Source organism: Cryptomeria japonica, chromosome 8 (assembly GCF_030272615.1).
Source record: "Cryptomeria japonica chromosome 8, Sugi_1.0, whole genome shotgun sequence".
NCBI lineage: Eukaryota > Viridiplantae > Streptophyta > Pinopsida > Cupressales > Cupressaceae > Cryptomeria > Cryptomeria japonica.
Window position 1 is genome coordinate 417,741,787 of NC_081412.1, and position 23,701 is coordinate 417,765,487.

Below are 23,701 nucleotides of genomic sequence, written 5' to 3' on the forward strand. Positions count from 1 at the left end.
GTGTGCCGCCATTTTACTCGCTATCATCAACCAGCTGGACTGTCTATGTGGCATGCCATGTCATTTTTGCAACTTCACCGGTTTTAAATTATGCGCAACTTCGCCTAGCAAAATAGGGTGAGTCGTGGATCCATCCGCGAGATGCGCACTAGTTACTGGGTTCGACAACTTTTAAGAGAAAAACATATAAGGCATAAAATTTTTGATAAATCAACATAACTGCCTAGGCAAACAACAAAGGGGGGAGACACTTCCTACGACCCCATGACCCATTACTTAAGTGAATAAAGTAACAGAAGATTAGAAACCAGAGGGTTTAAAACAAACACAAGAGGATCTAAAATTAAAAACCCTTAAACCCTTGAGGTCTAAAACAAAGCCGAAGCATTTGAAACTACACCCTATTCAAAAATTAACAAACCATAGCCAATCATGGGAAGAGAAAAGCCCATTTTTAATCAGTGATAACATCGGGGAAATCTCACAATGTCATATTTCTTTGTTTGTACTATCTTCTTTGAAAAGCCATTTGAGAACAATATCCTCTTCTATTTCATCTGCAAGGGAAGTAGAGGACTATATAAAGAGACCATCATAAATGACCTTTGGAGTTGAAGTTTGTGGCTTCATAACCTCTGATGGTTTTCTCGACTGTCTTGGCGATGGAGGAAGAAACATTAATGAAAGTACAGGTTCTATTTTGTATCCATCCATGCCAGTATCTGTGATTTTCGACTTCTTTTCTAAATCTTTCAACAAATTTTCTAAACTTTCAACCATAGAGGCTGCTCTATTATGAGGAACAAAAGTATCAGTATTCTGCGTTAATGCATTACAAGTATAGCTTGTATCAGCAGGAATACTGACTTCAACTCCGTTATATGGAAATTTCAAGCACTGATGATATGTAGATGGTATTGCTTTCATTTCATGAATCCATGGCCCGCACAGTAAGAGGTTGTATGAAAGAGGAAGGTCGAGAACCTAAAAAATAACATCTCTTTCCATAGGTCCTACCCTAATTGGTAAGAGTACCAGACCTTTAGAGGTTCTTTCTTCTTCATCATAAGCTTTGATCGTTATTTTCTTTGTTGGATCAATGACATTTTTTAGAAAATCCTAGCTGTGTCAGTAAATTGTAGGTGAAAATATTGAACCCAGCACCTCCATCTATCAAAAGAAGTTTAACTCGATGTTTATGGATCATAGATTCGATGTGCAATGGTTGGTTATGCAGGTGATGCCATGAGTTGTCATCTTCTTCAGAGAAATTGAGGTAATGTGGTGAAGTCAGGTGACCCACCATAGATTGAAACTGATCTACATCTAAATCTTTAGGCACATTAGTAGTGAGAAAAGCTTTGTCCAGGATCTCTCTATGAGCAGAAGAGATCTTAAGAAGTTCTAAAATGGAGATTTGAGCGTTAGTTCTTTTCAATTGTTTGACAATGCTATAGCCAGGAGAGGATGATGAAGCCAGTTGTTTAGATCTAGTCATGATTGTGTCTGATTATCTATTTGAGGAAGTTGGTAGGTTTGATGTTGTTTGAGCAGGAGTTGATTCATCTTGGAAGAAATGGAAAGGTATAAGGGGATCATCATGGGGTTCTAGTGAAATAGGATCTTTTTCAATCATTTGATGGGATTGAGGAGTTTTGGTGTCTTGATCTGGATTTATGATAGGACTTGTTTCTTCATTCTTCAAATTATCCTCTTGACATGGAACCACTTCTAAGGAAGGGATAGGATTTTGCATAGGCATAGGGGATTCTTGGAAGGTCTCCATATTTTGGTATGATGGGGAAGAATTTTGAGTGGGACTCTCTGGAGTGTGTACATTTGGAATTGGAGTTCATGATGGCATAGGATCTGGGATCTTTAAATCTTTTGAGGAACTTGTATCAATATTGGCATTAACTTGGATTTCCATAGGAGATAGCCCTTGAAGGTAAACATGAGAAGTTTCATTGTTTGAAGGAGATGGTATGGATTGTTACTGAGAAGTTATAGGAGATGAAGGCATCATGGAAGGGATGGAGGCCACATATGAAGCCTTGCTAGACATAGGTTCATGATTTTGATCATTCTTAGAAGTAGTTCCTTCTTTTTCTTTAGGTGAGTCATTAGGATCTTCAATTTCAATGACACCATTATCAATGAGATCTTGAATCTTATGTTTTAATTCCATGCAATTCGAAATCTTATGTTCATTTTGTCTATGATATGCACAATACTTACTCAAAAATTCACATCCCCATGTGGTCCTTTTAGGCAATATGATAAGATTATACTCAAGAAGCTCTTTCGAAGTCGACTCAATAGATTGCCCCAAAGGTGTAAATTGTCTATCTAGAGGATATTTGGAGGAAATATCTTTATGTCTTAGTGAAGGTGTCTTGTGAGCTTGTTTGAGATTTGGCTTTTGATTGTCAATTATTGGTTGGTTTTTTATTGTCAAATCATATAATCATTTTAGCATTCCTTGAAGTTTCTCACTCTTGATATCATGCATTTATTTTTCAAATGGAGTCATTGATTTATTTTGTTGGATTTTCATGTCATATATTTCTTTCTTGAGATCTTGAATCATTTGAGCCAAGGTTGCCATTAAGGTAGCCATTTACAGTTGATAGTGAGAGGTTTTATAGATGTCAAGGTGAGATCAAAGCTAGTTGTTCATTGAGGCCAAAGGTTGATGTTCAAACTTATGCAGGTGAGATACACTGACTCTGATTTTGAATCAAGACTAAGTAGCCTATGTGATACTCGAGAGTGAAGTTTGGACAACAGATTGGTTGATTGGATTAGGTTGATTGAGCTAGCTAAGAGGTAACCGACAAAATCATGCAACATAGCTACAGAAGGTACACTACCAAGGTGTCTTTATGCTTAGGTTTAGAAAACCAAGAATAAGCTTGTTGTTTACGTTTCAAGACCAATCAAACAGGATTGTCAGAAGCCTTGTTTTTAGCAACTTTGATAGACTTCTACGAAGTGACTCGCACAACAAACTCTCAATTTTCGGATGATAATCCAAGGGTTTCCAAATGACAAATGTAGATACTCTTAATGGGGGCATGATATGGCAAGTGTCTTGGGAGAGTTATTATCTCTCTTTCTCAAAAATTATCTCCCTTTTGGAGGTGAATCAGGTAGCTTTTATCTTATAGTTCTTACTCAGGAATTTCGTTCGAAATTACCCCTTGAAGTCACGCAAGCATGATTGAGACCTATAGCCCGACAAGGTACCGAAACAAGTTGTAGTCACATAAACGTGATTGAGACTGCGAGGCCCTACAAAATTCTTGATATGAGAGATCTCATAGAGAAAATTCAAATAATCTCATCCTCTGAGACTTTAATCACCAGAGACCTATTTATTATAGTGACTTGGAATGCTCAGGTCCAGCTATACTCACTTGGGTCGTTCTCACATGGTGATTACTTTTTCCCACTATGACATGCTTGCTAAAGGTACACAAATATCAAATTTAGGAAAAACCTTGAGGGTCTAGATTTTTTATTGTCTGTGAAAGACAAGAGCACACTCTCCTACCTCTTAGATTTTTCTAAAAACACAAAAGACAGATTTGTTCTCTAACTAGATAGAAATTTAAGTGCCTTAAAAAACTTGAACTTTAAAGAATACACGAAGTTTGGTTGATTTTCTTTAGGCAACCTATAAAACCAATGCATTAGTAGTCATTTTGTTTTCGATTCTTTGATAGGCGTATGTTTGATTGATATATTCTCTGTCAAGCATTCTGTAAGGAAATTAGTTAGACCGTAAAAATCTCAAGCCCACATAAGACAAACCAGGGTTAGCGTCAGTGTTAGCAAAATCTAGATTCAATTTATGAAAAACCCTGAAAAGAATATTGTTTTTGAAATGATAAAACAGAAATTCATACGACAGATTATACCTTTTCGCACGAGTATCTTTATCATTCTTGGAGGATTACAACGGTATTTATATTGAAAACTGGAATTAAAAATAAAAGACTCTAGCATGCATCTATATTTACATTATAAGCTTACCGACTCTAATAATGGATTGGCATTCAAATGTTTGCATTCCTGTTATATTTACATTAGCGCGCGTGCAGATATTCTAAATTATCTTCAACAGTCACATGCGTGAAAATTGCATCCATACTAAGTATACATTTTGTTAGCTGTCTAAAGGAAAAATTATTATGTATGAATTTCCTCCAGGGTTTGTTTCTTCTAGTTTGATAAGTGATATGATTTAGTCTATTAAAAACTGTGAAATTGAATAATAGGCCCGATTGATAAAACACAGAGTCAAATTATCAAAGAAAAAACTCATACAAGCTCCTTTTCTGACCCGCACAATAAAACACATATCTTGACAGAATGGCATACGATGAAGGAAGTAAACTCATAGGATATTTAGCAGAGGTTGCACGGACAAGACTTGTAAGATAGAAAAAAATTGATTTTGAGGCCGAAGGATTGAATTCTAGGCCCCACGGTGGGCGCCAAAAATGTGTGTGTGAAAGGTGGATCTGCAAGCTGTAAGACACAACACTTCAATAAACCATTATTTGCATGGGTTAGTTAATAAAAATGACAAAATAAATCTCATTGTAAGTCGGATTATTGCCTTCTAGTAGATGTGAGTTTAGATTGCTCTCATATTGCTAAGCTATCCAGTGACTAGACTACAATCTAAATGAAGGATTTAATCTATATGAGCATCAATTTGAGCTAAATGAATGCAAGATTTAAGTTGGATGAATGCAAGATTTAAGCTAGATGTGCAAGATTAATCTAACATGATTTAAGCAATGTTAAGCTAGATGATTTAATAAAGATGCAATAGCTAATATGAAAATATCTGAATGTAAAATCTCAATGAACCTAGAGCAAAAACAACATGATAACAATGTATTCTCTAGGATCCTTAATTAGCAAATGAGAGCCTGAATTTATAGAAAATTCAAAAAGAAGCCAATGGCTGAGATCAAATGATGATGAGCGGTCAAGATTTTCCAAGAAGAAGCACAATCTAGGTGAATTGATGTGATTGGTTGTTTTTCTCAATTTTAAAGGAAATTGAACTAAAATTAAGATAAAATTAGAAAAAACTTATGTATTCTCTATTTTATTCAATTTTGACATTTAATTGTTTTAATTGCTTTCTTTGAGATTTTTTTTCAATTTTTTTATTTTATTTTCAAGACTATCTCCATTTGATTTATTTTCTCAAATTTTAATTATTATTTTTTCCAATTAATTTCTTTTTTGATTTGTTTCCTTTTTTGAAGATTTGTGCTCATAATTTTCAATTCCTCTTTCTTGATTTGTTTCCTTTTTTAAAGATTTGTGCTCATAATTTCCAATTCCTCTTTCTTGATTTGTTTCCTTTTTGAAGATTTATGGCAATTTTTATTTATTTTTCAAATCAATTCCCCTTTTTGATGATTTAATGGCAAATTGATTTATTTAATTAAATATGTAAAAGATATTTAATTGAATAAATGAGATATTTGATTTTTTTTTTTAAATTCTTGAAATGATCAATTAATTAAATATTCATTTAATTAATTCAAAGATTAATTTACCATGTGACATTGATGATTTTAGAAATTAATTGTGTGCTCAAGATTGATTTAATTGCCTTTGGTTAGGACCTTGGTGATGTTGTCGAGATTAGGGGCCCATGGTTTAGGTGACCATTTTTAGGGTATTACACATATGTGATTGTCTGTGGAGTTTGTAAGGAAACACATGCAAGCATGCTTTGAAGGTTGTTGCAATTGTCGACAACTCATTTAATGATCTATGTCTCTCGAGTAAGTCGATGTCAAGTGAAACTCAACTTGTTTGGTTTGTCAATGTTTATGTATGGTGATTTAAAAGATTTGCACTTCACATAACCTATTCCTATGTCAACTCCAATATCTAATAATGTTAATAAACACCCAACACCTCTATCGGTTGTCGATACCATTTCCAATGCAGAAGCGCATATAGAAGATGCTAACATCATGACATGGAATGAAGTGAGCACAAAGTTGAAGATGGTGTCATGAACAATGCCATAGTAATGCGAAAAAATAATGGCATTTGTAGGTTGTGTGGAGAGGTTGATGGTTGATCTTGACAATTATGGTGCCATGGCATTTAATTCTAGTCCCCATATCGATCCAGCCGCTACAAGCACTATTCAAATGCAACCTTGGTTCAGTGCAAGTAGGGATCGTGGTCGGATTCGAAGGAAACCTAGGTAGAATATGAGCAGTGAGATCTTTGATGATGTTATGCACCCTAAGGCCTTTGAGCTCCCCTCTGAGACTACTAGGAGGTGAAAGGGCAAGAGGCTATTCGACAAAGCACCAAAACCACACGTCCTTGCTACAAGATCTGTTGTACATCTAATAAAAGTTGGTACACAACTATGTCACATTTAAATGGTTTCCAAACATGTCAATAATCTGCCATGTGTAAAACAAGATGGTCAATAATCTGCCATGTGTAAAACAAGATGGTCAATAATCTGCCATGTTGAAGATGAAAAAGGTCAATAATCTACCATGTTTAATATAACAATGGTCAATAATATGCCATGTTAAACACAAAATGGTCAATAATCTGCCATGTTTAAGATGAAAAAGATCAATAATCTGCTATGTTAAAGACAAAATGGTCAATAATCTATCTTGTTTAAGAAAAATGGTTAATACAGGTTGGTACACAAGTGTGTCATGTTTAAGTAGTTTCCAAACATGTCAATGGTGTGCATGCTTACTTAGTAGTTCTATTTCGTAGTTGATGAAAGTGGACCATGGACAGGCATGACAATGTTCACGACACCCTCAACATCTCAAAAAATGAGTCCTCACCAACGATTGGCTTTTGACTTTGCTCAATCTAGACAAGGATCACAGAATGTCCCTCACTAACACAACATTGGTATTATTGGTTTAGATTTGGATATGTGTTATTTATGTATACCTTCCATATTTGTAGACAGCTACATGACATTTTCATATTTGTGTCAATAGCTAAGATGTACTATACAGGTCACTCGATACATTTTTTTACAATGAATAACATGTCACGCTATGCCGCTCTGACCGTGAAAGTTTTTTGTTTTGCTTTGTGTGGGAGGTGGTGATCATTATTTTACCTATATCATATTTTAAACCATGTGCCAGTCATTACCTTTCTACTACATTTTTCTTAGTGCCATGGTTAGTTTTTTATCTTTCAACATGTTTAGTAATATGGACTGGATTTGTTTGTTGTAATATTGTTGTAATGCTTTGTATTATTGTCCCTAATATTTTTACACACCGTATCTTTCTCAACAAGTGTCATTTTAAATATTTGTTCACCTTCTACAAAGCAATGACAAACATGTACACCAACAACGATAGGATGAGGTTGTAATTTTTATTCTACCACTTTATTTTCTAGTATTGCGCCTTTATGTGTCACATTTATTGAATACTATGGTTAAATAAGTAAGACTCTTATTGTATGAATATGTCTTAAAATTATTGAATGGTTTAGTTAAATATCTAACACGCTTATTGTAGGAATATTTGTTGCATTTATTTAATGCCATTGTTAAATAGCAAGCACTCTTGTTGGATGAATGTGCAGGCTACACCAAGATATGGAAGAGCGCAACCAAGAGGTTGTATGACTGAGGATGTGTCCTCACCTTAGCATTGGATGACGGGTCGATGTACATGGATATGATAATAGCCAGACATACTATATTGTCCACATAACAAACCTCTTCTTTTCATTCCATGTTTGGAGACAGAGAGAAATATATAGGGTGCTATGGCTCATTTTCAAACCCTTTGTCAACCAGCGCGTGGTTCTCCCGAGGGTGCACATAATTAGCACTGTCAGTTGAGATTTAGATCCATGGAGGGGGTGGGTACGAATGCCACACCCAGATGATGATGTTTCTACCGCTAGTGCCCTTTCCACCAATCTGGTGGTTCTGGATTATACACACCTCTTGATGGGACAAAATAGTCCCCGCCCACCGATGAGGTTTGCAAGGATTGAAAGAAGATTCTCACCACAAGGGAGGTCTCTCCCATAAAATTGTATTATATTTCTTGGTTGTATGACTATGGTTTTTAATAAAACCATTGAAATTTATGTTTACAGAGGGACATGATGGTATATTTTTGTGGACAAATTTATATTTTTGGTATTTTCCTACAATTTTTGTGAATGACTATTTATTTATGGTGAGATTGGTCCATTTTTTATTTTGTTTTCTTGCATGTGAAACCTACATGTCAAACTTCAATGTATCCTACATTATTAATATAAATTTAAAAATCACTCCATGTATATCAAGAATAATATCAATAGAGAGACCACACCACTGGTCCCTATATTGCATACATCAAAGTAACATGATACACTATATTACATAATTACACTAACACGATACATTAAATTACATAAATCACAATAACGCGACATGTTATATTATTTCTTTCTATCTTTCCTTTACAACAACATGTTATAATGAGAATTTTGATGAGGTGTGGTGTTGTTAAGAAACTCGATATGACATTGATATGCTTGAAATAATATTTTATGTATGTGATACAATGCCATTACTAATGCATATTAAATGATAAAAATGAGGATGCCATGTTCTTAAAAATTTGAATGCCCACTTATTTACAAATTAAGTTCATTGTAACCATAACAAAACTCATTGAAAAGGGAAAATGTTACATGTATGAATCCATAAGACCATGACTTCTTCTCAAGGGGATATTAGGTTTTAAACAAAGGAACATTAAACTCATTAACTAAATATAGAAGTAATAATCATCTTCTTATACAATTGATATCCCAACAACAATTAAGTGTTAAAACAATTCAATTTATCAATAGAGTGATCAATTAACTCATACACATTATGTTACATTTATTTATACACATTATGTTACTATGTTATTGACAAAATTTAGTTCATTTGTTGCAAATGAAACCCATCAACACACATACATTTTTATTTGAATGGGCAAGTTGAAAATGTTGTAAGCATATGAAACTCATATAATAGAGTTATTTGATTAATGTATTATAATTCTTCCATGTGACTTCTATCTCTTTAGATTCACTCCATTTCCTTTGTGAAGTAGCTAGGAGAACCTCATGTAGTTGTTTCCCTTTAAGAATCCAAGTAGCTTTAATGGACAAAAAGAATGAAAGAATAGAATCTAAACCAATGCTATTTTTTGCTAGGGAGGAATAATTAGCGTGGACCTCCTCTAATCTATCCATGACTCTATCAGATAATTTCAAAATTGTATCTCCTTATTTTAAAATATGTCCTAGAGGCTTCTTCCTTAGCCTCCTGAAGCTCTCTTGTAGCCCCTTCCAATTCCTCGGGCCTTATTCCCCTCAGGGTCCTTGCCTCTAATTTATTAAATTTCTCCTTTAGTTTACAAGTCTCAATGAATAAAAAATTATAATCATGATTTTTCTTGGACAAAGTATCCCTCAAAGCAATATGTTTTGCTTCTAAGTCCTGGACTACCAACTAAGCAAATTGTGTTGCATGGGAAGTCATAGAAACAACCTCTCTTGTTGTGGTGTTACTGGCTATCATTAGGATTGCTTCTCCCTACTGATGCTCTGGCCCAAAAGGAACAATTGGCCTATTTACACTTGATCCCCTGGCCCAAATTGCAAAGGCTTTGATATTGACATTAACTCTGGACCCACAATTTTCATAATCTTTCACATACCTTGGGTCATCCTACCTAACAAGTTGGTCTAACAAAAATAGTTTCATGTGATCTCATCCAAGAAATAGAATCATACCACTATTGGCCACCATTTATCTAGCTTCCTCAAGGGTGCATTGAATTTTATTGGGGTCAATATTTACTTTTTCCCCTGAAGCTGCATTTCTTAGTTTTTATTTAAGCCAAAAGACTTAAACTCCAGGGAGTTCATAAATATGTCATCTAACATGAATTCCCTTGCAGCAGCAGCCTTTCATCATCCAGTTCCTTAGATGGTATAATACTTAGGACTAGAGCTCTATCATTTCATCCATTTGCTTGGTAGGTGCCTCTTCATGGAAAAAATCCTTTGGAGGGGAAGGAGGGGGCACATTTGGATCATCGGTCTCAGGGATATCAACAAAATCCAAGATCCTAGTTTTACCTTTCTCCACCCTTCTGATCTCTCCCACCATTGGTCCTTTACCCTTGGCACTTGACCTTGAAGCCTCTGGCTACCCCTCTCCTTTGATGAAAACTCCCTCCTTGTTAAATGTAGGGATGTCGATGATAGGACGTTCCTCTTGTTTTTGTACCTATTCTCCCACCATCGGCCCTTTACCCTTAGTTTTTGTCTTTGAAGACTCAGGTTGCACCTCTTCCTTGATAACCACCCCCTTCTTGGAAAATATGAGGATGTCTTCAATAGGACGCTCTTCAAATTTCTTCCCTTTTGCTTTGGTCTCTCTCCTTTCTATTTCATCTTCGATGGTCTTATCTATAGACTAGAGAAGGATAATCATCCTTACAATATCAGATTAGAACTCTACTATGAGTAGCCATGTGCAGTTCTTCTCTTCTTTCACCCTCTCTCTTTCAATTTTCTTCAGTATATCCCATTTTTTCTTTCTTTGGATGGCTTCCCTGGGTAGAGAATTCCTCAACAAATCTTCAATTTCATAGAATTGATGATGATAGTTCCTATCCTTGAACTTATTTATCCTTAAGTCCTATATATACCCCTCAGGGTCATAATTCCTAGAAATTCCCACCTTGAATATTTAGTTTCTGACAAAAAAATGTTGGCTCTTTTCCAAGTTATCACAATGAATTTTAGATTCTTCGAATACAGTGGCTTTAGGGAGATTCCTCCCAGTCCCCTCAGGGATTTGATACTTGTCAACCCACATCATTCACTACATGAATTCTAAGAATGCAACCCTAGGAGAAACAAAAATAGGCAACCTGTGGGGATCTTTTTCAAAACCATAGCACCTAATGATGGTGCGGTCCTGATAGAAACAGAAGTCTCCAAAATTCAAGCTAAAAGCCCCCTCTACATATTGCACATTTGGAGCTTTACATGCCTAAATTCTCAACACTTTAACTATATGCCCGGACAACCTTGACAATTTAACACTTGACATATCTAAAATATTCTTAGCAAAATAATCAAAGAATAAACAATAGTCTCCAAACTGAGAGCCCTTGTCCCATACTTTTGTCCATTTTTGAACCGGCCATGGCAACCCTGTCTGTGGATCCAGCATCATGATATTCAGCTTTGAGGACTAGACTAACTAGTTCTGATACAAAAGGAGATGGCACACCAAAAAATAGTGCTTGAAATTCAGTGCAGTCTTTTCTTCTTTTTCTTTAACCAAGCTCTCACATAACTTGGTCTGAAGAATGGTTCCAAAGTCAAAAAGCACATTGGTAGTTAAGTGCTAAATGAATACTGCTAGCATCATGTTATCCATGGGTAACAATGTGATCCCACAATCCTCTCCCAAGACCTATCAAAAGGCATAATATGTTCTTATAAAATATGTTTCAAATTTGTCCAGTGCAAATGACTCTATCTCAGATGGAAAAATGTTGATGGTGGTGAACTTGGAGAGATTTCTTTAAAACATTGGTAGTTATTCTCTTCTTATCCTTCCCTTGTTCTTTTTATACATTTTCAACAAGGCTTGCTTGTTGATCCCCTTGATATTTGTCCCATCTAGCCCAAAACATTATGTGATAGCTTTTTGAGATATGTCCAAAATAGCTCGCCCCTAGAGGTTTCTGACAGTGAGGCTTGGGCTGTCAAAATTATTGGCTAATTCCTTGATCATCATTGGCTCCAAAAATATATTTGGGACCACCAGCTTCCATATGTTTAGCTTCCATGGGTTGTAGATTGGGCTTGGTTGGTCTCTATTTCCATAGAAGGCATGAGAAACATCCAACCCTCTGTGCCCTATGATGACATCTCTACACCTAGCCACATGTCTTCCCATCTTATCTATGTTGACTCTAATGTTCTTGAGTCAGGAAACAACTCCAGCAAATCTTGGCTTAGGACCCAGATTGCTCTAGTTTGCTTCCAAGCTAATTCCTCTAATATTATCATAGTGTCCCTCTCAACCTCAGCAGGTATTTTGGGAGGCTTAGCTGAGGCAAATTTTTCTTCATGGGACTATGGGGTTTCTTCTGCAATGGAGGTAGACTCAACCTTATTTTTGGGAGGGGTCTTCTTCTTTACCTCCTTTCTCTTTGGTATTTCTCCTTCCTTCTCTGCCACCTCAATTGGATTCTCTGCAACTTCCTCCTTATCATTTACTGGAGGGGTCTGATGTATGAGTGCTTCCTCTGCGGAAGACATTTCCTCACCATCTTTATTTGATTTTCTCTTCTTGGGAGTTGACTTTCTTGCCTTTGGGGCCAAGGTTTCCTCTGCAACGGAGGTAGACTTTGCCTTCTTTTTGGGACGGGTCTTTTTTTTCATATCCCTTTTCTTTGGTGTTTCCTCCTCTGATCCCTCTAACACATCAGTTACCACCTTCCTCAAACCCCTCTTCCTTTTGGATTTCTTTGGGGGAGAGCTACCCTCACCCTCCTCAGTTTGGGTAGGAGATGCTTCAGGATTGGGCTCAGGGTTTGATTCTATAGTAGGGGTATCTTGTAACTCTTGCAATGGGGAAACCATGCTTATAGGAACAACTGGGGTAATTTTTGGGTCACTAGAACTGGCTTCATCTTCTTGGGATTTCTCATTAATGGGGATAGTGTTGGCCATTTGGTGAGATTGATTATGTGTTGCATTGATTTTTTGTCATTCATGCCAACACTAGCTGTTTGGATGCTTTATCGGCACCCTTCTGGTATCGATAGGTTGAGTGGTTTTTTGTTAACTTGAATCTGACATGATCTGGTAAACTTTGGTATAGTCTGATGATGGAATTGGCTTGTTCATGATACTTATACTCATATTTGGTTAGGTGGTTTTGGTCTAGAGATCAGATGCTATTATGCTTTCTTAGAAAACTGGTTTCTGGTTCCAGCGAGGGTTTCACCGATAGAGCTTTTGATGGAGATCTTTGATGAATTGCATAACTGGTGTTGGTACAACTTCTGATGGAGTTTCAGGACATTGTTGGTGATCATGTTTGAGACTTGGTAGTTGGAGATCATTGCTGAAGCGTGTGGACCTATACTTGGTCTTTATTGATCTAGGTTATGGACTGGTTTTAATGTAACGTGTGGACAAAACCTATTAATGTATTTCCGGGATGTCTTATGTGTGGATACTATTTGTTTGTTCTAAAGATAACATGGTTTGTAATTATATAATCAGTTTATTATATGATGGCTGACCTAATTGTTTATGGTCTAGGGTTTTGTATAAATAGATGTAAGATCTCATTGTAGATTATCATGGTTGTTGTAAAAGGTCATGGTCAATGAATGTAGTGTGTGACTAATGTAATATCATTCAGACAGAGCAGTTAGTTGATCATTGGAGATTGAATTGGATTTATGTAAGAGGATTTAGTCCTTCGGTATTGAGCTTAATAGAAACTGTACTCATGCATAGGAGATGTTATCTTTTATAGTTCAACACTTCTCCGGATTGTAGTCTAAATTTATATGTAGTCAGTGAGACTCCTTTTTGTGATGAGCAGTGCACTCTAGGTTGTTGGCCTTCCTGCGTGTGCAGGCCCCTCGATTGTAATTCATATACTTACTACATAAGTATTATCTGACTATGGGTAGGCTTCCCACTGTGGTTTTTCCCTTTACCGGGTTTTCCACATACAAATATTGGTGTTATGTGGATGGATTTTATTATGTGATTGTTGATTATGCTTAATTGGTTTAACTGCTATTCTGGTATGAATGTTTTGGGTTCTGGTATTAAAGTTTAAATTGCTAATGGTTCATGTAATCTGTGACGACTGATTCACCCCCCCCCCCCCCTCATTTGTCTTCTGGTTATCTAAACTGTCTAACAATTGGTATCAGAGGTTTGGTCATCTCTACAGAAAGCTTAATCACTTGAGGTAGATTCTATGGCGACTAACAGTTCAAGTTCATCTAGTTCTTCTAGAGATATCTTTCGAATGGATATTCTGAGGCTTGATGGAACAAATTACACAGTATGGAAGATTCAGATTGAGACTCATTTGAGATGTCTTGGCAAGGAGATTTGGGAGATCACACATAATGGTTTCTGTCTTTGCAACAAATTGATGGTGGTCTAGTTATATTTGGAGATAACAAAACATGTCTGATCAAAGGAAAAGGAACTATATTATTGGATGGTAAGAATAATACTAACAATGTTTATTATGTTGAAGGTTTGAGGCATAATCTTTTGAGTATAGAATAATTGGTATACAAGGGATTTCAAATACAGTTCAAGGATGGAAAATGCAAAATCATTAACAGATCTAGCTTGGAGATTGCAACCGGTACTCAAACAAAAGGTAATATATTTCATTTGAACTCCGGTGAGAAGACATGTTTGATTATACATATTGATGAGAGTTGGATATGGCATAAAAGGCCATGTCATGTGAATTTTGATTGCATTGTAAAGATTAGTTCAACTAAGGCACTTAGGGATATACCTAAGATTATGAAGCCCTATAATCCGATATGTAAAGAATGTCAAATGGGTAAAGAGTCAGAACCTCTTTTAGGAGTATACAAGATGAATCAAATGATGTTCTTGATCTTATTCATACTAATTTGTGTGACCCTACTAGAGTTAAAAGTTTTCATGGTGATAGATATTTCATTCTAATCATTGATGATTATTCTAGAATAATGTGGGTTACTTTTCTGAGAGAAAAATCTGAAGCATTTTAAAATTTTAAAATCTTTAAGGCTAAAGTGGAAACTAAGACAGGATTGAAGATTAAATGTTTGAGATCAAATCATGGTGGTGAATTCACATCCGGTGAGTTTAATAACTTTTGTGACAAGCATGGTATAAGAAGACATTTTTCTGCTCTCCGGACACCTTAGCAAAATGGAATTGTGGAAGGGAACAAAATAACTATCTTAGATGATACTAGAACAATGATAATGGAATCTAGTCTACCTCATATCTATTGGAGAGAAGTAGTGAGTACAATGGTTTATACATTCAACAGAGTACATATAAAAGGAGAAATTGGTAAGACACCTTATGAATTATGGTTTGGCAATACACTGACAGTTAAGTATTTCATAATTTTTGGTAGTAAATGTTATATCAGGAGAGATGATACTATTGGGAAATTTGATCCTAGATGTGATGAAGGCATATTTCTTGGTTATTCTAATGAAATAAAAGCATATAGATGTTAAAAAAAGAGATTGTGGAGAATTGTGGAGAGTGCTAATGTCAAAGTAGATGAGTTGAACAGAAGTCCAATCAGAGTTTATGAGAAGGAACCGGTAGTGGAAATGATTATATTTGAATCGGTAGCACCTTTACCAGAATAGAGAGTTGAACCAGTTACTCTGGGAACATCAGATAATTCTACAATAACTAAAGAATAGGGAAGAGGAATACAAAGTCAGAAAACTCCTAGGTATGTGAGACTGAATCATTCAGAAGATCCAATCATTGGGGCTAACAGAAATGGAGTGATGATAAGAAGAAGAATGGCAACTAATGAGGTATGTTTAATTTCACAAGTTGAACCGGTATCAGTAATTGAAGCATGTAAAGATGAATATTGGTTGAAAGATATGGAAGAATAATTAGATTAGATTGAGAAAAATAACACATGGATCTTGGTTCCCCAGCCTAAAAATAAAAATGTTATAGGAACTAAATGGGTTCTTAGGAATAAATTAAATGAGGATGGTCAAGTTATAAGGAATAAGACTAGATTGGTTTGTAAAGGATATTCTCAAAAGGAAGGAATTGATTATGGAGAGACTTTTGCACCTATAGCTAGGATTGAAGTTGTAAGGTTATTTCTTGCTTATGTTGCTTATAAAAACTACAAGGTTTATCAAATGGATGTTAAATGTGCATTTTTGAATGGGGATCTTGATGAGGAAGTTTATATTGATAAAACTAATGGTTTTCCCCTATTAGATGATACAAATATGGTTTTCATGTTAAGGAAAGCTTTATATGGATTGAAACAAGCACCTAGAGCTTGGTATGCAAGGTTGGATAAATATCTTTTGAAGTTTGGTTTTACTAAGGGAAGTGTTGACAATAATTTATACTATAAAATCACTAATGATGATATACTGATTATTGAAGTATTTGTTGATGACATTATTTTTGGAGGTGAAAATAAGTTATGCATAGAATTTTCTAAGAATATGGAGAAAGAATTTGAGATGTCTATGATTGGTGAGATGAAATTTTTCTTAGGTTTGCAAATTACTTAAACTGACAAAGGTATTTTCATCTGTCAAACTAAATATGCTAAGGAATTGTTGAAGAAAATTGGTATGGGAGATTCTAAACTGGTAAGCACTCCTATGGTTACAAGTGAGAAATTGACAAGAAAAGATGTTTCTACACTGATAAATCCTACAAGATGCAAATCTATGATTGGAGGTCTGTTTTATTTAACTTAGACTAGGCCTAACATTATGAATGTTGTCTATATTGTTTCAAGATTTCAGAGTGATCCTAGAGAAAATCATGAGATGGCAGTGAAAAAGATTTTTAGATACTTGCAAGGTACATCTAAATATGGTTTGTGGTACCCTAAGGATGATAACTTTACTTTATGCTCATATACAGATGTTGATTGGGTAGGAGATATTGATGATCAGAAAATTACTTCTGATGGAGCTTTCTTTCTTGGAAAGAAGTTGGTTTCATGGATCAGCAAGAAATAGTCATGTACTTTATCTATTGTTGAAGCTGAGTATGTTGTTGTTGCTACTAACTTTACATAAGTTTTATGGATGAATCAAATGTTGAAGGATATAAAGGTGGATTGTAATGCATTGGTAGTTATTCACTATGACAACTCTACCACTATTGAAATATCAAAGAACCCGGTATTTCATTTTAAAACAAAACACATATCTATCAAGTACAACTTTTTGAAGGAGAAGGTGGAAGCAAATGAAGTTAGACTGGTTTATATGAATGCTAAAGAGTAGATTACAAACATTTTCACTAACCTTTGTCCAAGGAATCATTTGAGTACCTGAGAGACAGATTAGGAGTTTTTGCCCCTTCGGTAGAGACTTAATTGATGTCGTTTGGCATTAGTCTGACATACATTATTAGAGATATTATTCATTCTGGCACTTGATGTGGGATGCTACTACATAGGAGGAGTAGTCAAATTTGTGATTCAAAGGCTTATATTTTTGCTTTGATATTTTTATCAGATTTCTGGCATTGATGCCAAAGGGGGACTGATATTGATGTGAAAAAGAAAGTGAAAAGGGGAGTGATATTGATATTCAGAGCTATTTGTGGGAGATATGTTGGTTGTCTTCCATAGGGGGAGACTCCAGTATATTCTAATGATGGAATTGGCTTGTTCATGATACTCATACTCATATTTGGTCAATTGGTTTTGTTCTAGAGATCGGATGCTATTCTACTTGCTTAGAAGATTAGTTTATGGTTTCGACGAGGGTTTCACCAACAGAGATTTTGATGGAAATCATTGATGAATTGAGTTTTAGGATGTTGTTGGTGATCATGTTTGAGACTTGGCAGTTGTAGATCATTGTTGAAGCATGTGGACCTATAATTGGTCCCAGTTGATCTAGGTTATGGACCAGTTTTAATGTAACGTGTGGACAAAACCTATTGATATATTTACGGGATGTCTTATGTGTGGATATTATTTGTTTGGTCTAAGGTCGACATGGTTTGTAATTGTGTAATCGATTTATTATCTGATGGCCGACCTGATTGTTTATGGTCTAGAGTTTTGTATAAATAGATGTAAGATCTCATTGTAGATTATCATGGTTGTTGTAAAAGGTCATGGTCAAGGAATGTAATGTGTGAATAATGTAATATCATTCAGGCAGAGGAGTTAGTTGGTATTGAGCTTAACCAAAACTATACTCAGGCATAGGAGATGTTATCTTTTACATTCCAACACTTCTCTAGATTGTAGTCTGGATTTATATGTAGTCAATGAGACTCTTTTTTGTGATGAGAAGTGTGCTCTAGGTTGTTGGCGTTCCTGCATATGCAGGCCCCTCAATTGTAATTCACATACTTAGTACATAAGTATTATCTGACTGTGGGTAGGCTTCCCACCATGGTTTTTCCCTTTATTGATTTTTCCACGTACAAATATTGGTGTTATGTGGATGAATTTTATTCTATGATTTTTTATTATGCTTAATTAGTTTAACTGCTATTCTGGTATTGATGTTTTGGGTTCTGGTATTAAAGTTTAAATTTCTAATGGTTCTTGTAATCTATGACAACTGATCCACCCCCCTCCCCCCTCTCAGTTGTCTTCTGGTTATCTTAACTATCTAACAACTAGTGGCTTTCTCAATTGGGGAGGCCATGACTAAACTTGTAAAGAGTAGAAAATAAAACCTATGGATCTGAGAAACACTTGCAATTCCTATGGGTACTCCAACTAAAAACATATAGATACAAATTTTGTATTGCAATTACTAGTTGTTGCTCGTGATTGGACACCTTTGAATTGGTTGAATTTGCCCTCTGCTTGCTCTACAAATGCTTTGTGATCTCCTGAATGCTTTGTGAAGATGAATGTGGCAGAGTTCTTTCTTTTATTGCAACGCCATTTAATTCTTTTGTGCAAAGCAAAGTGGTCATTAGCTTAGAAGTTTTTTCTATTGTTGATGATCAATTGAATGGCCATGATCATCCCTTGACTCCCTCTAGACAATTGAGTTGCTTCCATCCCCTTTCATCACCTGAATGTTGTGTCAATCATCACACGGGGCAATAAAATCCTTGAAATCATCATCTTTACTTATCATATGTGATCTTTTGCAACTTTACTCACTACTATGGGATAAAATCTCACTATATTCGGCTTTGTTTTTTTATCTCGAGGCTCTTCTCTCTGTCTTTCATATCTCTCTAGGATAAAATTTACATTGAGTTTCATTCTTTTCTTATCCTGAAGCAAAGCTTTGTCTTTTTTTTATTTATTCTCACTAAAACCTAAAATCCAATTGCCACTACACCTTGTGCCTCTCGGGATAAGTTTTCACTTCACCTTTGTTTGTTATTTTATCCCGAAGCTTCTTAGGATGCCTTTCTCTACCCCTTGGGATAAGCCTTCTTTTGTATTTCTCTTCACTTCTTTATCCCAAGCCATCTTTCTTTGATCTACGTTGCCCTCCAGGATAAAGATTTCACTGCTTATTTACTAACTCTCTTATCCCAGAGCCCCAATTACCATATGCATATTCTTACTGAAATCCAAAGTCTAGCTCTGTGTATTCTCTCTCCCTCGAGGATAACTTTTTCTTAGTTTTCCTTTATATAATTATCCCGAGTGCACCAGAAATGTTTTTCTAACTGCTTTGAAATAAAATTATCTTTGTCTCGCTTTACATTTTTTACCTCGGGCCCCACTTTCTTTTCCTCTAGAACCTTCTAGGATAACCTTTTCCCTTTATATTTTCTTATCATGGGGCACATTCTTTAACCTTGAAAAGTTGTCTAGGGCAAGGAAATCACTCCACATCTCTTTGTATTATGGGGCCCTTTGGAACCAACTTGGAATCTCCCCATGGAAACTTTTATTCACTGACATGATTCTTAGGAAGTTCAAATCTCTAGGGCAAGAAATAAGATAAGAAGAAGCACATTTCTTATCCTGGGGGACTAGAAGGGTTAAGGAAATGGGGCCTAGGATAAGAAAACAGAGTAAAATAAAGATAAAAAGCTTATCCCGTGGGGATCATAATGATACATGTCAAGTAAATAACAAATAGTGTCAATAACATGACGTGTCAATATCATGATGAGTCATAACAAATGGTGTCAATAACATGATGAGTTAATTGTTGGCATTTTTTATGTTTATGTTGTGATTGTCATTGATGGACACACACTTGCATTTAGATCTCCTTCATATGTATGAGTTAGAGCACAACCGGTATTTGTTCCAACCGGTATGTTGTGTTATAGTCTTTAGACTATTAGTGTTTTGTAGAATGTGTTTCCCGATCTGAAGCGGCATGTTGACCCCAAGCAGTTCATGGATCCCAAGCGGTACGAGGGAGTAAAGCGGCATAACACATTTTTACCAGTCTTCATTTTTGTCAAACTGGCAACCGGCATTTTATATGAACTGGTAATACTCTGTGATGAGTTACCAACTGGCATTTTATGATGAGTTACCATCCACCGATTGTTTGATGGTGTCGACACTTTAACGGTGCTTTTTGTGTCATGGTACCAAGTATGTCCAGGTTCATTGAACCTAGGAAATTGTTATGTAATCCTATTGGACGGACATGAAATCAGATTCCTTTATAAGGACATCATGTCTAGGGTTTTAGGTTGTTGATGTGGTTGTAGCAAAAGTTTATGTTGTTGCTAGGGTTTAAGGTGGTTGAGGAGTTGGAGAGAATATGAATGTGTAGAAGACTGAAGTAATGTTGGAGTGCATTAGGAACAAGCTATCAAGGATCTAACTAAGCAATCTATGCTACTAGCTAGATCAAACACTTGTTGATTACTCACGTCTTTGACAAGTCTATAGCCCTTAATCGGGTAGGCCCAAAAGCCTTTTGTAAATCCTCTAACAAGGTGGTTCACATCTGTGGATCTAAACTCCTCTAGCAAGGTAGTCTTTAATTGGACTTATCTCCTAACAAAGAGTGAGATTCCTAACAGGATCTGTTCTGGTAAAGAACATTGTAAGACCTTAACCAGTTTGACCTTAACCGGTCTGGTTCCTATTCTGTAGATAGTTACTTGTGAGCTCCATCTCACCGTGGTTTTTCCCATTTGGGTTTCCACATCAAAATCTCTCGTGTTATGGTGTTTTTGCTTCTGTGGGTGAATGCATTATTAGCTATTTGGTTTGTATGTGTGTTAACTGGTTTGTCTGCTAAACTATTTTACCGGTTTACTATTAGTCTTGCAAAGTGTTTAAGTGCACATATTTTTGGCATACTAATTCACCCCCCCTCTTAGTATTCATCAATTGGTATCAGAGCCTACCTTTCTATAAGTTTAACCACTTGGAAAGAGATATGGGGGAATACTCTATAAGGGAACTTACACATCAACTCACTCAGTCTAAGCAAGCCTATGATGATCTTATGGTCAAATACAAGGCATCTCAAGCAAAAAGGAGAGAACATGCTGAAAAGCTGATGGAGCTATCTGAAAATAGTTCTTCAGATGAAGCAGACATGGAAGCCCTAATTGCAGAAGTAAATAAGTTGAATGAATCAAACTCTAACCCAAGAAAGGAGTTGGAAGGACTGACTATCCGGATGTGTTAAGAGCTAGAGAACTGAAGGAAAGTTGAAGATCTGGGGAAAGAAAGAGATCATGAGATCTCCAAGCTGAAACAAGAGATCAGTGCCCTAACTGCTCAACTACATGCAAGCAAAGTGGAAAAAGAAGACATGCAAGAAGAACTGAACATTTCCATCTCTGAGAATGAAAACCTGTTGGAAAAAAATGCTGCTATTTCCAAAGAACTCTCTGAGTCAAAGGAAATACTTGCTAAGTTCAACAAGACTACTGTCAAGCTAGAGCAAAAGCTTGAATCTGCCAAACCGGTCAAGAATACCAATGGACTTGGTTGTTCCGGTCATGAAGAAGGTGAGACCTCTGGTACAAATGCTGGAATGTCAAAGAAACAACCGACATCAAAGGATAAAGGTAAGTAAAAGTTTAAACCTGTTTGCTTCAACTGTCTTAAAGAAGGACATACTGCAAATGTGTGTAGGAGTAAGGCTTACAACAATTTTCCTTAATTCCTAAATGATAAGCCTAGATCCTATAGATTCAATGGTAACTGTTATGCATGCAACAAGTATGGGCATAGAGCATCTGAATGTAGGTCACTTATGAACAACATTGATAGATATCCTTAGAGGACCCAAGGAGCTAGTCTTGAACCTTTTGTGAACCAGAATCACAACCGGTTTAATGCCTTCAATCATCAGCAAAGAAGCAGTGGCTATCAAGTAGTAACCGGATGGAGAGAAAATTGTATTGTCTATCATGGTCATGGTCATACTGCTGCAACATGTAGAAGGAAGAATGGAAACATGAACAATGGACCTTGGAGAGCACCTGGATTGGTCTGCTATCACTGCAACAAACCAAGTCACATTGCTAGATTCTGTAGATCAAGAAAGAACATATCTGATGATATACCCGTCACTCCAAAAGGAAACATTGATGTTGACACTGTTCAAGCGGACATGACCAAAACCTGGAAGAAGAAACTAGTGGTGTTACAAGAGGAACCAGTTTCTGCACCTAGTGTGGAAATCACAGAACCAACAAACTAAGCTTCAAAAAATCTTAGGGGGAGCAAATGGCAAAATGTTTCAAACCCCTGGTTTACATTGGTAAAAGACCTTAACCAGTATGTGATACCTGTCGTTTGGCAGAAGACCGGAAATGGTAAAAAGGCAAATTAGGGTTTACGCCCTAATGGAGGAGCATTAATGACGGTAGGTGAGGAATATGTTTAAAAGGATTTTTCAAATCATTTGTCACTATCAATTTTTGAGCGAAGAAAAGTTTTTCAAAGAGCAAAGCGACAAAAAGGCGATTTGAGCTGAGATTTTGAGAAATTGAGAAACTGCGAAGAAGATTCAAATCCAAATTGCAAACGGTCAAGTGGAGAACACAAAGCAGTGATTGAGCAACCGACGGAGTGTGAAGTGAAGGAGAAACTACAAGCCCTAAATTCATGTGTTTCAAAAGGTATTTCTTGAGTTCTTAAAATTTCTATCATGGTTTTTGCATCTCATACTAGTTCTAGTGCATCTATCGAATCAGCAAGTTTTATTCAATGAAAGTCCAAGTATAATGCCCTATCACAAGTTTCGGCTGGTGTGATAGTAGAAGAGGGAATTTCTGACTACATAGATTGCAAGATTGAAGACCTAGGGTCTCTAGCTATCCACTCCCAGTTAGGTTTATTTTATGGAAAGGATAAGAAGATCAAACTGGAGTATAATATTTTGGAGAAGAAGAAGCTTCACAATTTTGTTTACTTCCTGGAGGATTTCATAGAGGATCATATAAGGATCATTTTGAGCAGAGTCCATGGTGACAAGATGTACCTGGAGAGAACACATGATATCACACCACAGGCAATTCATGCAGTCACCAGATTCTACAACATAGGAAAAGTGCCAGCCCTAAGGACGTTAAGCAAAACTAAAATGTCTAAGCTCACCAATTCAGTGAGCGACTCACGAGGCATGACAGTCAATTCTATCAAGGATGATCTAGTTAAGTATGCCTGCATGGTGATAGGCTAGTAGACATTCTCTGCCAGTAGAATTAACTCTGTATCTGCTACAGTGGTAAATGTCGCTTACCAGATGATAAAGGAGGATGCATCATTTGACCTATGCACCGGTATGCAGAGACAACTCCTGTTGAATCTGAAGTCGATCAAACAGGATAATGCACAAAGGTTTAAGTTTGGACAACTACTAGTTGGGTTGTTTTTCTATTTCCAAGGCTACTTTCCAGGAGTAGGATATGT

General features: G+C 36.2%; 1 protein-coding gene across 1 annotated transcript; it reads right to left on the minus strand.

Annotated features, from left to right (window-relative positions):
* Positions 1 to 12,210: 12,210 nt before the first annotated feature.
* On the minus strand, positions 12,211 to 12,810 carry LOC131857700 (uncharacterized). Its single transcript, XM_059210400.1, has one exon. It carries the CDS (start codon positions 12,808 to 12,810, stop codon positions 12,211 to 12,213), a length of 600 nt encoding a protein of 199 aa, XP_059066383.1.
* Positions 12,811 to 23,701: the final 10,891 nt, after the last annotated feature.